The 16,502-nt window shown below is 36.5% G+C and overlaps 1 protein-coding gene across 9 annotated transcripts in view; it reads right to left on the reverse strand.

Moving 5' to 3' along the window:
- Positions 1-16,502, reverse strand: part of TNS3 (tensin 3) — a 208,726-nt gene that overhangs the window by 41,572 nt on the left and 150,652 nt on the right. For all 9 annotated transcript variants that reach the window (XR_011679613.1, XM_071429877.1, XM_071429876.1 and 6 more), the window contains 3 exons: positions 11,271-11,446; positions 10,793-10,910; positions 10,614-10,697 (listed from right to left, as the gene is read on the reverse strand). Coding sequence is in view for 8 of the 9 variants with exons in the window: in XM_071429877.1 (XP_071285978.1) it covers positions 10,614-10,697; positions 10,793-10,910; positions 11,271-11,446 (378 nt within the window). In the remaining variant the exon portion in view is untranslated. The remainder of the gene's footprint in view (positions 1-10,613; positions 10,698-10,792; positions 10,911-11,270; positions 11,447-16,502) is intronic.

Below are 16,502 nucleotides of genomic sequence, written 5' to 3' on the forward strand. Positions count from 1 at the left end.
AGTCTGAAACTCTAAAGCCAGAAGATAGAAAGGGCAAGGCTAATCGCACACAAAAGAACAGTTAGGAAGAGAAGGAAAGGCAGTGATGGATGTTTCCAGTGAGGAACTGATTTGGTTTAGGTCAGTGTGTAAGATACTGCCATCTCAAAAGGAGAAAGTCTGTTATTTGGCAAGAAGAATTGATTTAATGGCTGTTCCAGGCACAGCAAAGCAAATCAGGATCAGATCTTTCAATCTCTGCCAGGTGGTACAGTGTACAGTTCTCCTAGATATAGTACATAAGATTCCTGGCTTGATCAGAACCATTACACTGCAAATTCTAATGAAAATAGATTAAAATGTAGGGCTTGAATTGTAACATGCACCTTTCTCCAGCAAGAATCCCTGAAGATGAGTGGCTATGCCGTGCCCTTCATACAAATTCAGCAAACTCCTAATTTGTGAAGGAATGTCATGTGTTTCCCTGCTACTCTGATGATTGACAGAAACATAGGAGCCAGTGTCAAGTAAATTGCTCATTTCAGATTTTGTCTACAAGGTGCCTGAATATACATGGCTTTGTGAAATAACTTGCCTAACTCAGGCATAGAAAAACACAGATTAATTTCGTTTTCTCATCCTCTGCAAGAGGGAATAAACATGAAGAGAATTAACATAGGGGAGAACAGCATCCTAAAAAACAAACAGCAATATGACTGTAAACAATTTAGACTATAAACAATTAAGTGGAACTGAACATGTATTTCCTCTCTGCTCCCACTCAACACTGGAAGGTCTGTCATTCTGAAACTGCAGAATATCTTTAACTTGTAAATGCAGTAGACAAACCCTCCCATTCACTCGAACACAGGATCATTTTAAAACTGCAATTTTTTTGAAAATGTGTGCTTACAGCTGTACTTAGATTTTTGGAGCTCTCTTCTTTGGGCTTCCCTCAAACTACATGGAATAATTTGGCACATCAGTCATGAAATGCCATGTCATATAGTAGGAGGCCTCATCCTGGAAAAGTTGAAAAAATTTCATAGAATCATAGCAAGAGCAGTAGCCGTTCCCATGATTTTTGTTAATTTAACCTTTTCCAGACAAAGTAACTAGTGATGTCTCAAAAATGTATGCTATGCACAAGCACTGCAAACAAGCAACCTCAGGTATGTGTAAAAACAAACACATCTGCCAGGCTGTCTGCTCATCCAATCCTGTATTTCTATTAAAATGGTTTTTAAGTTACTGTCAATAACTTATTGTTTGCATCTTCAAAAGAAGAAAATATTAGTGATGGATTTCTCAGCTTCAGATTATTTTGGTTTTTTATATATGTGTAAGATATTATTCATCTATATTTCAATGAATATATACAAAGATAGTTATTTATCAAGTTACTGATTTATGTGGGGAAATGCATTACTTTTTCCCATGGAAATCAAAAGAAAGAGAAACCAAACTCTCTAAAACAGAATGCTTTAAAAACCACTCAAGTAATCACTTTTTCAGTAGTTCTTAGCAAGAAAAAGGAAAGAGGAAAAAACCAAAACCAAACCACCACCACCCACCAGTGTATTATCAGGGTGCACTTCAAATTTAACTGAAGATGCACATATGCTTTGAGACCATGATCAAGTAACACTGAAGCATTGTATAAACACAATACAGCTTATTTTATTGCCCGAATTTTAGAATTTTTGAGCTCTCACTGATACTAGTGAACATAACAAGAAACTGTGTTCAGTATCCTTGGATGTGCCATCATCTTTTCAACTAATAAATGCATATTCCAAGTACAGTCAGTTATCCTGTATGGCAAGTATTTAAAAAAAAAAAAAAAACAAAACAAACAAAAACAACCACAAAAATAAATTAACACCAGATAATGCTACTGCTTTCTCTCAAGAGGAAATGCCTTTGGATAGAGCTACAGGAAAGATGAAAGCTGCAAGATGCACAATTTAACTTTCAGATGTACTGGTTCCTGAATGAAACTGCGACAGGCAAAAATGTGTCTTATGCAAAACTTCAAGTTTTTTCTCAGTTAATAAATCCTTTTGAAATAAGGAAGTTGTTTAATATACAGTTCACAGTGGTATGAAAAGTTAGTCAAGACAAAACAAGTAACAGACAAACTGGATTAAAGTGTGGTGCCCCAAATAAGGGAAGTGTGTAGAGGGTGGGTAGATTCTTGATGAAGAACCTATCAGCAGTTGCTTGATTTAATGGTAGTAGTGAGGGATCAAGGACCAGTAAGACTTGTTGAGGTACCATTGATGAAAGACATATAACATGCAAGAGACTTTAAAGATGTCCCAAGCTAAAAATCTTATTTCATATGAACTCCTGTAGGAAAACTTTTGTCACAAGACCTGCCATTCCTTTAATGCAGTTCAACATTTGAATTCAGGATAAAACAGGTGGATGAGAAAGTAGAGGGCCTCTTTCTGTATTTAGGGTCTCCACTACTTGGATACTCATTTCCTGTGAGAAAACTTAATTCACATTTGCTTGAGGCAGAAGACTCCATATAACTTTTCAGAAGTGTCTTGGTTCAAATGGATAATGCAGGCAGTGCCAAGAGACCTCTGAGAGGGCCATTTCTAAGGCAACAGTCTCAGTTCTCTGATTTACAAATCTATCAGCACTTTGCCCACACAGAATGAAAAGTCATCCATTAAAACAAACAAACAAGCCAATGTAAATACTTGCACAGAAAATTAAACACACAGATACTGATGGAATCAGTATCTGATTCCATCTACAAAGCAGTTTTAACAGAGCAGTTTTAATGGTTTAATGCCCATTCTGATCTATGATCACAGTGGTCTTGTCCAGATGCAAATCCTGCTACAAAAGCAAGGGAGGAAGAGGAGACAGTGAATAGTTTCACAACATCTCTTCAATGTAATGTTTGAAGAACCTATCTGTGGGAAATAGTAAAGGTAAGAAGGTTTTTTTTGAGTTTTAGTCTTGGCTAAGATAGACCTTAAGCCTGCAGAAAAATATGCTTACCAAGATAAGCATATTAGTAGAAGGTTAACATAGGATAGCATAAGAAGTAGCATAAGATAGTAGAAGGTTTTAAGCTTAATAATGGTGTATTGTATATTGTTAATAGAAGGTATACATACAAGCATTGTGTGAAGCAGGCATACATGTACTTTTAGTGATTGGCTAGAACAATTGTCTGTTAGCTTTAGCAATATGCTATTGGATAGAAAGTTTTTGAAATGCTCTGTAACAAAGAAATCTTTGGTTGGTGGTGGTTGTACATGAGCTGTTACCATGTTTCTATTGTCTTAACCATGCAACGAGGCTGATGCTGCAATAAAAGTTCAAGGAACATATCCCAGCAGTCCCCTCCTGTTCATGAAAAAAACTCCAAACACACCTATACACCTATCTTCTTTTTTTCCCCCTTCAAATTCTTCAGTATTACAGAGAAGCTGCACATGGAATTATGTACATGTGCACTAGATTATGCATTCTACTAGCACAGTATTTTCCATGACCATCTATAGTACTTAAATTTTTCTTATTTCAATGTGATGTTCAACATGTAGGTCACAGTAGACTGTGTCACTTTGCAGAAGTTTAGCTCAGGGGGCTGTAAGAACAACTAATCATGAAATATCTTTGTCTTAACATAATCATCAGATTTGAAGAATTATTGAGTCTGTGATCAGATACAACACTGGCTACAAAACAAAATGCATTCATGTTCCGGAATATTTTATCAACCTAGCATATCCAAAACCAGTGGAAGAGAGAGTATATTTTAGAGAATGAGTTTTATTATGAAAATCCAGTAATGAGAGTGGCCTATTTTGTCAGCTTTAATGTATCAGCCAAAGAAAATACACATTTATATTGTCCCACTGGTTTATCATCACATACTATCTGCCATGGACTTGGCACGCCCTAGCTTTTTATATTCAGTTATGTATAATAATATTCCATTCTCCTCTGAATCAATAACATATTGGAATGTTTGCTGAGTGGCTAAAACATGTACAGATTTTTTTTAAGTTTTATGTAGAAACATATAGCTGTAAAAAAACCTAGCTAGCTAAATGGATTAAACTCTAAATCATTTCATCTCTAAAGCTTTGGGAAGTTGTGTTGACTAGGAGAGTTCCTCCCATGAAAATCTTAGCCAAACTAAGGGGGGGGGGGAGGGGGGGAGGGAAATCTCAATTACCACTGATTATCAAATAGCTCAGTTGTAGACACTTACACTGTAAGGATTGTAGTTAATACTACTCAGTGGAGGCATAGATTAAAAGTATTTTAAGTTATTTTCAGTTTCGATTTCATTCTACTGTTACAAGATATTTTTCCACCATTCAAATTGATATAAACCAAATAAAATTGTTAAGCTTTTTAGCACATGAGATGGAATATTATTACTTTTTCTGTGAATTTGGACTACAAGAGTGAAATCACTGATAATAAGCATTGCTTATTTCTCCGCAGACCAAATAAATACATTTCCATGATTGTATTTGAAAGATATGTTGAGAACTGTATTATAATCAGTGGCACAAAGGGAAGGAGATCTCTGACAGTAAAGACTTGAAAACACATCAAGTCATCTCCAACCTTCCTGCAATAAAAACTTTGTATAAAGATTAGTTTTACTGAGCTAAATGTCTCAATGAAAGTTACCCAGAGATAGAAAAGTGTGATAGATCATAGTATATTATATTGACTTCAGTGTTTACAACAACCAAGAAGTGGTCTCTGAACATTTATGATTTTGTTTTACAGCATTCCAAATGCTCTTTCTGGAAGCCCTCATTAAGTCTATGCTGGTAGAATCCCAACAGGAGATCCAAGTAACTTCCTGCTTGCTCCGGAAGCCTATGGAGGCTTCTTATGCACTAGTAAATGGTGAATTTTATAATAATTAAGTGTAGGAATGTGCCCCCTGTTGATGGAGTTACCAAATTATTCTTTGTCTGCTTAAAAAGGCAAAAATCCCAAAAGTTTCTCTCCTCAATTTGGTAAAAAGACACCTCATAGGACCTTTGGGACTTCACCTCAGACCTGGGGCTGCCTAATTGGACAGAGGCCAAGAGGTCCCACCTAGGTAATTCACTAGAAAAAGAAGAGAACAAAGGAAATAATCACTTTTGTGGGGTGTTTTAGCAGGAGCAAGGACCTCTTGCCCTGCCTCAGTTTTTTCTCTGTAAGAGCTTTGCTATTTTGCCTTTTATTAAACCTTCTTCTGTTTCCAATACTACCTCAGAAACTATCCTGCTAATTTTTGTGCCATTCTGGGTGGCTGAGTTATCTCAGGTGTGATGGGTTCTCTGAGAGCTCATAAGATCTGGCTCAAAAAGTAACACACCAATTAAGAAACATTAGGTGTTTAATTATAAAAATATTGTGTAGATGAACACTGTATTCAGCCATGACATAAACATGTCAAGGGCAATTGCAGGACAATGGAAAATGTAACAGAAATCTGATGTATCTGCTTTGCATTAAGTCATAAATTTCCTTTCTCTGCTTGTATTTTTTATTTTTCATTGATAGCCTCAACAAAGAAACAATGAAAACCCACTAAAATAAACAAAACATCCAAAAAACCCTAAACACAAAAATTGCAATAGCAAAAATGAAAATGCACCTGTTTCCAGGAGGACAGAGCTTATGTTAACCATTCACATAAGTAGATGCATTGATGTTCTAAGCAAATGAACCCAGATGCCTGGAAAAGTTCTGAATCTATTACTTGCTTTGGACATGCATATCTTACAAAAACAGCTAAGAGGAGGAGAGAAAGACTGGTATAAATGAATATTATATGAAAGCTTTTCACATTATGGAGAAAGTTTTTGCACATCATTAACAGGGAATTTTTCCCTTCCATAAATTAGTTTCACTTTTATTCCCAAACTGACTCTCAGTTTAGAACCCTGATATTTTTTAAATCAAAAACTTAAGCAGTATGTATCATTTCCCTTGCAACTCAGTGACTGGAAGAAATGTCAATCCTGGAATAATAGTATTGTTGCAGTGTGATGCCATTTCCTGTTTCACCTATCCCAGTCCCCCAGGTGTGCCAACCTCTCCTTTCCCCTCCCCCTTGCCTCCTTGCTAAGTGCTGTCAGTCAGTCTTATCATTCCAGCAGGGGCATTGTGTGATTGGCAAAAGTTCAAAAGATGCCCCTCAGCCCTGGGGTCATTGGCTCGTTCAAGTGTCATTGTCCCCTGAGCCTTCCCCCCCTCCCACGTGGTTGGTGGCTCACCTGTCCCTTCCCTCCCCCTGCCCCTGAGCTTAAAAGACACGGAGACCATGCGGTCAGGATTCTGTGGAGCTGTTACAAGATTCAGACATATGTGACTCTGGAATAAAACTCTGGATTAAACCCTCTGCAGAATCCGTCTCCTTTTCTTCTTCACCTAGCCTGGAGCCTTTCCATCAGAGGTAAACTGAGTTTCTACCATGCCTGGACTTGTTCGAGTCCCTAACTGCAACTTCCAGCCAGCCAAAGGTATCTCTGAGGTGAAACACCACAGCTGCCGCCTTTGGCACCACAGCAATGGTCAGACGAGGCCAGGCACATTCCACCTGGTAATATTGGGATTATATTCCAATACAGTATGATACCACAACAGTATAAAATTCTAATCAGTAATAGAATTATGCAATAATGAGGCTGTTAGGTTGTGGGTTTGCCTTCCAATACATTTATTAAACAGTCATCACTCTGCTGGATGATGTAATAGAAAAAGTCTCTGTTATTAAATGAGAAAAATTAGGGCTACAATGTCTCTGTCAGATAAAAAGAGAGTCTGTATGAGAAAAATTGTGGAAATATTCCAGTATGAGGTCTTGAAGAGTTCCATGATGGCATGAGGAGAAAAGTTGCCCTTTCTAAAATTTTTAGAACAGATGCAGCTCATACACAAGCTTTGAGTACAGTACATAGTCCAAGCTCCATGGAAGAGATGAGAAGGCAAGGCTTTAGGGTGAAGGCTCAGAGATTCCTTATACAGGCAGCAATGCTTTCATTCCATCATTTGCACTGCTTGAACTACACATGTCTAGTTAGGCTGTTCAGAAAAGATGGAAAAAAGTGACATCATGTCTTCTCTTTGTCAGTACATCCTTGATAAAGGATTATAGACAATCTTCCCTTGTTCCACAGATCCTTCCCCTCTGTTGCAAGACAGTGCCTGTTTGTGAATGCAGACCTTCTGCAAAGTTCTGTCTATGCTTTGACCAGGGCTGAAGAAGGGGCAGTTCTTCACATCTAGCCTCAGGGGTGGAGTGGCAGGGCAGCGAGCCAGCATTCAGTCCCCTGGCAAAGAGCTTGCTATGCTTTTATGCGTTACTTCTATATACAAAGAGACTTAGATTAGCTGTCTGCTGTTTAAGAAAAAAGAGCCTTTATAAGTTTCAAAATAGCCTACAAATAGTGCTTCAGTTCCTTCACTTCAGTTCCTTCTCCCTCCCATGTAATATACATCAGCTATTGTAAAATTCCAGAGAGCTGTATCTGGGTTCTGTGTGGAGCAGCCCTATTTTTTGAGGGGTATTTATAAAACTAGCCAATTTATAGGCCACTAGCCAATTTATAGACTATTAGGTTCATCTCAAGAAACAAGGTGTCTTTCAAACACAATTCAGAATGAACTCTGTGGGTGCTGTATTACTTTCAAGCTACGTAAAGTGAAGAAAAGGGCCATGAAACCATAGCAGCAAGTGATCACTGGAGCAGTAGTGCTGACACAAAATTGACTGCATGCATGCAGACTGAGGGAGGTTAAATATATACTTGTTTGATAAAGAACAAGGCTCTGAAATATTGCAGGCAGGACATCTCCAATAAATCTACAGGGAGAATGAAGTTAGGGCATAGCTAATTTAAGGGAGGCAGATACATAACACTACTAGACTGACTTTCCCCAGCAAAGTGGTTTTACCTGGAAAGAAAATTAAGATTTCTAGGGATAATAGAGCTTCATTTTATAAGACTTTATTAAAAACAGTGTCCTTAGGTACACAGGTTAAAAATCAGATGCATTCTAGATATGCAGTTTACATTAATAACTTAAAGAAGAGAGAATTTTATAATTTTTTATACTTAAGGACTGGAAATTATTGCAATTCTTGACTATTTTTTCTTTTAAAATATATACTTTTGTACTCTTCTAAAAGCACAACAGAATCCCTTGATATGGTAAGTGCTACTTACACTGAATGCAATTCTCCACAAGGAAACAGGGAGGAAATAAAACAGTAATACATCTAGATAATTGGTAACCAGGTTACATCATCCTCACTGGTAACTTAAAAAGCAGATAAACAGCAAAGCTGACATGCAGAACAAAGCAATTTTGAATTCAAGGGTGATCTGAACTGAGACAAAAGTAGTAATATCTTAATGGCAGAAATTAATACTCCAGAGTCCATGACACAAAAGGCCTCACACTGTTGAAAATTTCTCAAGAAGTCAGTATGTTTCCTGACTTTTACCAAAATAAAGAACATGTAAGCATTTAAAAGAAGAGGTGGGCTGCAAGGGAAAGTACTAAAAATTGAGGCTGTTAAGAACTCTTGGAAAGTGCACAGTGTTAGAGTCACCTTTATGGCGTGTGCATTAAAGCAGTCTCAACCACAGGAACAGCTGCATCTGTTCCCTTCAGATTCTTGGCCTCGTCAACACACAAAACATAACACTTACTCAGGGCATGAATTAGGGATTGGTAGCAGAAATAAGAAGCACATCTTGTAAAAGAAATCAGAAGACATAGAAGCAAGTAGATACAGTGGATACTTAGTGTAGATAAAGGCAATAACTACAGTAGAAGTGAAGGGAAAAGAGAAAATTTTAAAACATTTAAAGTATGATTCTTACTTGCCTCTGACAATAGAAGTTTCTGTGCTCTGATGGGAAAATCACCCAATTAACATTTCTAAGAGATGCTTGCCAACAGGTGTCTTTACTATGTTTTCTAGCTGACCCACCTCATACACTTTTAACCTTTAACTAATTAACAACTAACAACTAACATCTTTAACATCAAAGTACATTATGTTTACAGTTAAAACCAAAGCTGCATGGAGATGAGCACGTAACTGCAGCATTCAGTACACCTTGAGCTTTATTTTAAAACAAGTACTCAAAGGAAGAATTGCCTCCTTTTCTAACAGTTAGATTAATTATTTTCAGTGTTTCATTAACTGAGTATCTAAAACCAGCATTTGAGAGATGACATTATTTAAAATTAAGCAGGAGAATCAAAATTAAGCAGGAGAATCAAAAAAAATAGAGAAACACATTGAAAGCTAAATATTTTTCCAGGGCAAGTCTTAGCTCTTAGCAACATTAATAGAAACCATTTAACAACAAAGTGTTCAGTAGATCAACCTATAATTTATTTGATGAAGCTGTCACCAGGAGGATATCTGCCACTAATTACTTAGAAGCAGGGAGAACCATAAAGAGATGTCTTGAACTGGGTAGAAGATTTTTCTAAAGCTAAAGATAGTTTTATTCTGTGTTGATGTTATTTGCTTTTGACAACTATTAAGCGAGGCAAATTGAACATAAAGGGTTTTTTAAGTTAAAACTGAAATACTATTATTGCATCAAAACCCGTCATCAAATTTATTGAAAAGTCTACTATCAAGATTCTCCTGGAGAAGACAGTCATAGCCTAAGCAGTAAAACTATACATAATATATATGAATTTTCATGAGAACATATGTTATGCATAAAATGAATGCCTGTGATTTTTATTCAGGTTTTAAATACATTAGCTGGCTTCCTGCTATGTTCAGCACTTTCTGATGCAGTCCAGAAATACTTTTTTCCTTTAAATCCTAGATTTTTCAAATAATTTTGCACAAAATAGGTGACAGGTAACAGTAGCTTAGCTGCTATTTTTAGTAGCAAAGAGTTAAGGCCTTGAAAATCATCCTTTATAATATAAAATCATAGTTAGATCATATTAAATCTTTAAATATGTAATCATCCATTACCAACTACTTTCCCATGGTTGCACATTTACAAATTGTATCATGGCAAAAAAAACCCTCCAGAACATCCATTCCTCTGGTAAAGGATCTCCTTGACTTGAGCATAGCTATTGTCAAGCTCTATTGTCAGCTTCATTGGCCTGAAAAGATGGTAACACGGATATCACCTGTCTTTCCTGAGATGGAAACAAAACCTGCTTAAAATCACAAAGAACTCAAGTCTCCTGATAGTAGTATTTTGTGTCATCAAATATTAGCAAAAAGATTGAAGAACATTGAAACCAGGCAAACAGAGAGAGAACAAGAGCAGGATAGCCTCAAACACTGAGCTGCATTTCCTCTTATTTCTGTGACACAGCTGCCTAATTGCTTCACACTAAATTTGCACAATGAATGTGAACATGGGACTCCTGTTGGCAGGTAAAATGTGGAAGGTATTAAATATTTCTTGGATAATTCTTCATTACTCATTTGTTTTTGATGTGATTTAAATAGGACTGCTAAAATCTGTTTCTCTGACTCGCATGTCTAAATTCACCATTTATGTCCTACTTATAAACCACTATTGTGTTAGTTGCCTTCATACACAGTTCATTTTCACATTACTTGGGAAAGAGGGGTACCTTACCAGAAATGGTTCTGTACAGCTCTGATGGGCTGCTGACCTTTTGGGTGGAGGGAATCTGCTGATGGCATGGTGGATGTGCTGTCACTAGGAGAGAGGGAAAAGGGCAGTTCCTCTTCAGTAACAGTGAAAATGTCAATAGTGATATTTAAATAAATAAATAAATATAGACATTTTCTTACCATAGGTCACCTCTGGTGACAGAGGAAAAGCTGATGTGAATGTGACAGCTTCATTTCCATTTTTTATTGTGGAGAAGATGCCCCCATCTATTTCATCTTGGTAATGTACAACAATCATCTAAGAGAAGACATAAAAAGGCAAAATTACAGTGTGATAATTCTCACTTAACCCTATGACACAGTGGGGCATTCTTCACCAAATTACAGAAGGCTTCTGTAATCAGATATAATGCAGTCTACTGTTCCAGCAGAGAGATCGTGGAACACTGAAAACATGCAAATACAAGAGACATCCAAAACATGCAAAGACAAGAACATCCTTAAACACTGAATTGCATTACTGAGGTGAATGCAGTTATTTGTTCTTATTGCCATGATGCAACTGCCCAGTTACTTCACATTAATTTTGGACACAGAACATAAGACTTCCTACTGGCCACTCACTTCAGTATTTAGTGAAAAATTCTTGATTGTTTACCTCCTTGGTTTTCCCTCCAGCAACCGGTGATCTTGGAATTACAGCCTGGTGACTAGCAGACTTCATCCATCCACACCTGTTATATGATGATTCCCAAGGAATATCATTGTCATACTGCCCAACACTTAACTTTCTGAGCCTTTTCCCTGTTGCATCATCATCTTGCATACCTGTTGCTGAAAACAGCAAGCTGATTAAGAAACTAGTTTTTTTCAGTTAGGACTGTTAAAACAAACTTCACTATTCTGTCTGTAGTGACTATAATCAAGAATGTTCAAACTGTTTTACAAAACCACATAGGTGGGGAAAAGACACCAGTTGTAGTTTCTTTGCTGACACCAGTTGGAAAATATTCACAGTCCCCTTTGTTGTAGAGGAGTAAGTTAAGGAGCATGTTTCTCCTGATGCTCATTTTCGAAGCGATCACCCCAAGTGCAATCAGAAGAGCAAGCCAGCAGGGGCCGCTACGGGCACTACAATGGGAAGCCTCTCTTGCCATTTCTGACACACAGTGGCTCTGGGCAGAAAAACCACTGCTGCGGCCCAGAGCTGCGTTTCCCCCACCCCTTTCCCCTCCCAAAAGCAGATTATTTTTAGCTAAAACAGATTCTGGCCCTTATAAAGTCAGTTCACTGTACACCTTTTGTGACACACATATCAATCACACTTAATCACAAAAATTAGATATTAGCTACACACAGAAGCTGTAAATCCTTTTGAGGAACAGCACAGAAGAGTAACCTTAACCAGCAGAACAATCCAGGATATTCAAGGATATAAAGCACTATTTTTTTCCAAAGATGTTATTAAGAGCATGTCACTAGATGCAGAGCTATGATTAGCAGGATTTTATACATGGTCATCCACTCCAAACAGCAGGCACTTCCAGATTACTCTGCGACAATTGCTTTCTCTACCCTTCTTAAATCAACAACAAGGATCTGTAAAACTTACTGAGTAGTCACAAAAACAACCACATGCATAGCAACTTTTCAAATACTCCTCTGAGAGCTTCTATGGTCTATATATATATGCAAAAAGATCTTTAAGGATTAACTATTTCTCTTATAAGAGCTGAGTATTTCCCCAAGAAGTTACTTTAATTGCTTGGTGTAATTTAAACTTTTACAGTAATTCCCAACAGTAAGTAAGTGTTGTTGAAGCACATCTCCTACAGACCCTGATCATGGAGCCATAAAACTAGGAGTTCAAAGTCTGTCCTTGATCTAAACCAGCAGGAGGGCTTAATCAGCAACTTGGGTAGAGAAAAATGATAGCCTACACCTTACACATCAATTTCCTAATCTGAAGTAGCTGATAGAAGCTAAGGTGTAAAATCTGGCACGCAGCATAGGAGTCTGTGTTAAAGACATTCCACCTTGATTACACTACACAATTATAAAGCATTAATGCACAAATACATTTCTGTATAGTGAAACAGTTTTTATTCAAGCTTGAAACAGAGACAGGGATTTTAGACTAAAATCCATGATATTTAACTGATTCTGCATTGACATATGTATTTATCAACCTGAGTAACTTGCTGGGAAGTAGGGGCTTATCCTAAAAGTATTAATAAATCTCTTGTTAAACTACAGAATTAGATACTTCCAAAAAATCCATCTCTGCTAGCATCCAAGCAAATGTTATAATAGCTACTATTGAAGCAAATAAATAAATACATAAAACCATGTTAGTAATTTCTGAAAATTCCACCAGTAAGTTAAATCTCAGGGTCCAAATACAGCCAGTTATTACTTTTATCAAGTCAATATTTATAAACCTAGTGAAAAAAACTCAACTGAGATTCTGAAAAAAACTGAGATTTTGGAAAAAACACAACTGAGATTCTGTTTTTATGGTTGCCGCAACCTGGAAAACGCAAAAGCTTTTTAAGCATCCATATTTAACTTTTTTCTCCCAACTTGAATTTTTATGTGTGGTCTCTCATTTATGGAAAGAGTATGTGCTGAAGATCCTGTAAGCAAACTAGATGCATCACTCAAGATTTTCAAAGCCAGAAAAGGACATGAAATCACAAATATCTTCTAAACCTCTTACATGATACTAAACAGTCACAGTGAATTCTACTGAAATTGGAGACATTTAAGAATGTAGACTGAGTTGATACTATTCCAGCATTTACCAACATTTGCATTGGATTTCCTTTATTATTTGTAATTTCTGTCAAGAAAAATGAGTGGGAGTCACTGCAGAATCTCAGACGATCTGAGACCAGATACTCCCAGTCCCACCACTTCTCCACAGGAGGCAGTAGGAGCCAGGAACAGCACATAAGAGTTTCACTCCATCTGTAACCAAGTTACAAAGGCATAGACAATTTATTTCAGAATATTTGTCTTAGTTAACATGGCCTTGTAGACTACTTTATGATAAAGAATATATATCTTTTGGATGGGTCAAAAAAGACCTTTGAAATTTAACACAAGTTTTGCTTGTCATACTAATGAGAGGATTTCATCATCCAATAATATTGGTACAAATATTATTGATGATGATTATTGTTATATCTTGAAGCTAGCAATTTCTACAAAGTTAATGTAGTCCTCAGAAAGCTATAAAGAGGTCTCTCTGGGAAAATGGATATTCTCCTTAAATAGACTGAAAGTGCTTTACATACCAAATTACCATTAGATGCTGCACAACAGAGAGGAGAAGTTGAGCTGATATATTTCAGTAAAGCTTAAAGCAAATACATCTAAGAGATTAAAATTAAGTGAAGGAGCAAGGAAAAAAATACTTCTACTTAGTTCAATAGTTTCAAAACTTTATTTCATAATATTTAGACTTATATTTTAATATTTTAGACTTACTAATTTGAAAGGAACCTTTAACAGTGTAAGGTGTCAGTTGCCAAGACCTCCTAGAAGTTACAAAATTAATTTTCTTTCTTATCATTTAGCTTAAAGTTTTGGCAGAGCTTCATAAATATCCCAGAAGCATATATTTATTTCTTTGAAAGCATTTCATATACTGTCCTTTCTCTCTTTTCCCAGGTGAAAAGTAATTTTTCCCTACAAAAGTAGTTTTGTTTTGCCCAATGAACAAATAATAACATTCCAACAGATTGGCATCAGAACAACATCAGGCACTTACCTCATCAAATGGTTATCACCATGCAAAAGCTACAGTTAACCAGTGGTTAAAGGTTAATCATTGTTTGGTTTCTTTAACAGCTTAGCTTTCCTCAACTACTATTGAGAGGTATTTTTAACTATTGGAAAGAAAACAACGCTGTTTAAAATCTTGTCTCCAGTGGCTTGTCAATAAGAGTGCTGTATCTCATTTATTAGCAAATTATCCAACTGGTTGCAAATATAATTCCTTGTGATAGCATTGAAATATAAATGTCTGAACTTGTAAAACTGATTTTAACCACTTGAATTTCAATCATCAATACTCGAGCAGCCGTTAAGATCATTTTCTCTGGATATAGCTTAAGCAGTGTTAACTATATTATTTCACAGGCAGCTTCTTGCTTACTTAACTTCATTTATCGTCTAGCAGGATTTTTGGAATCTGCAATTCATTTCAATTCTAATCCTTTCACAAGAGGAAACAGGTAACATCTATGCATTCAAGAAAATCTGATAAACTTCTAAGTGGTTTAAAAAAATGATATCTTTTTTGAAGAAACAAAAGGAAAACTTACTAGGCTATATGCTTAACCAACCAATCAATACAACTTAATACACTTTGCAGACAGACAAGCTGGAATTCATTGCTTGTGTACAAGCATGTTACACACAGAGAGGAAAAGATCAAGTGCTTGCACTTCAAGTGAGCTTCTTACCACAGCTCCAACCGGTGTGGAAAGCTAGCATGACGTAAGAAGCTCTACCCACAGAGCAATAAAATGCAGGGCTCTGTTGTGAAAGGAACAGTGAAAATTTCCACAAAACTAGTTTTCCAGTGTGCCTTTCACAGACCTCAGCAGAAGTCATTAAGGCTGAAATAACACTCTGGGGAGAACTGTGTTAGCATTGCAGAAATTCCAGAAGTCGATGCCTACACAGCAGTTTAAAACGACCTATCAATTACTGTGAAACAAGGGGATACAATGCAACATGAGGCTTAAGAACGCAACAAGGAAAAAGAAGTCTGTAAGTTAACTTCTAACAGAAGAGCCTTCAGTGATTATCCCACATACTAAAAATGTTACCAACAACACTATCCAAAATGAAAGTGATCTCCTCCTTTGCCACCATTTATCTTCTACAAAGTTTAAGATTTTAAAAGAAGGCATGTAATGATCAAGGTTTCAAAACAGCTTTATGCTTAAACCATAACAAATCTACTTTAAGAAATTAGAATCAGCTTTAGAATCATTATGACATACTGAAAGAAAAAAGTATCTTCAAAGACAGCACGACAAAACTTGAACTAAATATTGCTGTGGTGGAAAAAGGATAATCAAATATATAGCCAGTTGAAAAACAAAATCTCAGAATATTCTGAGTTGAAAGAGACCCAGCAGGATCACCGAGTCCAAATCTTAAATGAAGTATGAAGATTGAACCCATGACCGTGGTGGATTAGTGATGCAAGTACTAAACAAGGATCTTGATATGCTCAAACTTTCAGATTCCCAGATCTTTAGGAACACTGTTTCAAAACTATTAATTAGAACAAAAGCCAACTATGCTGTGCCAATGATACATTTTAGAAAGGTTAAGGCATTGAATGTAACACAAAGTGCTGCTGAAGTCAGAAAATTCCTTTATTCTTGAAAAAATACCAAATAATTAGCAATTATTAACAAGCAAAGTACTCTTTTTAACCCCAACTTTTAACAGCTAGTAGACTAGGAGTGTAAACTTCTTATAACCAATTAGTCTGACAAGCAAATGAAAAGGTCTAAACTCTACCCCAAATTCAAGTAGACCATCAAGCATAGGACACAGCAGCTTTGCAGATCTGTCACTTTAGTTTCATAGACCATTTACATTATGCCAAGAATGGGAAGCAAGCCCAGTGGAAAATCCAGACTGGTATCTCAAACCCATAGAGAGACACCAGACTGGTATCTCCAAACCCATACCATAATGATGGTACACTCAGGCCCACATGCTGAAAATTACAAGACTCTTAAAAATTTGTGGTGTAAGTACATGACATAAATTAAAAATCATTGTGCTGCTAAATGTAACTAAAATTCAATTTTTAACAGTAGCTTTAAAAGTTATTTAATTTAGTTTAAAAATTGAATCT

This window comes from Agelaius tricolor, unplaced genomic scaffold, assembly GCF_023055355.1.
Source record: "Agelaius tricolor isolate 1412-34295 unplaced genomic scaffold, bAgeTri1.0.p SCAF_6, whole genome shotgun sequence".
In the NCBI taxonomy this organism is placed as follows: Eukaryota; Metazoa; Chordata; class Aves; order Passeriformes; family Icteridae; genus Agelaius; species Agelaius tricolor.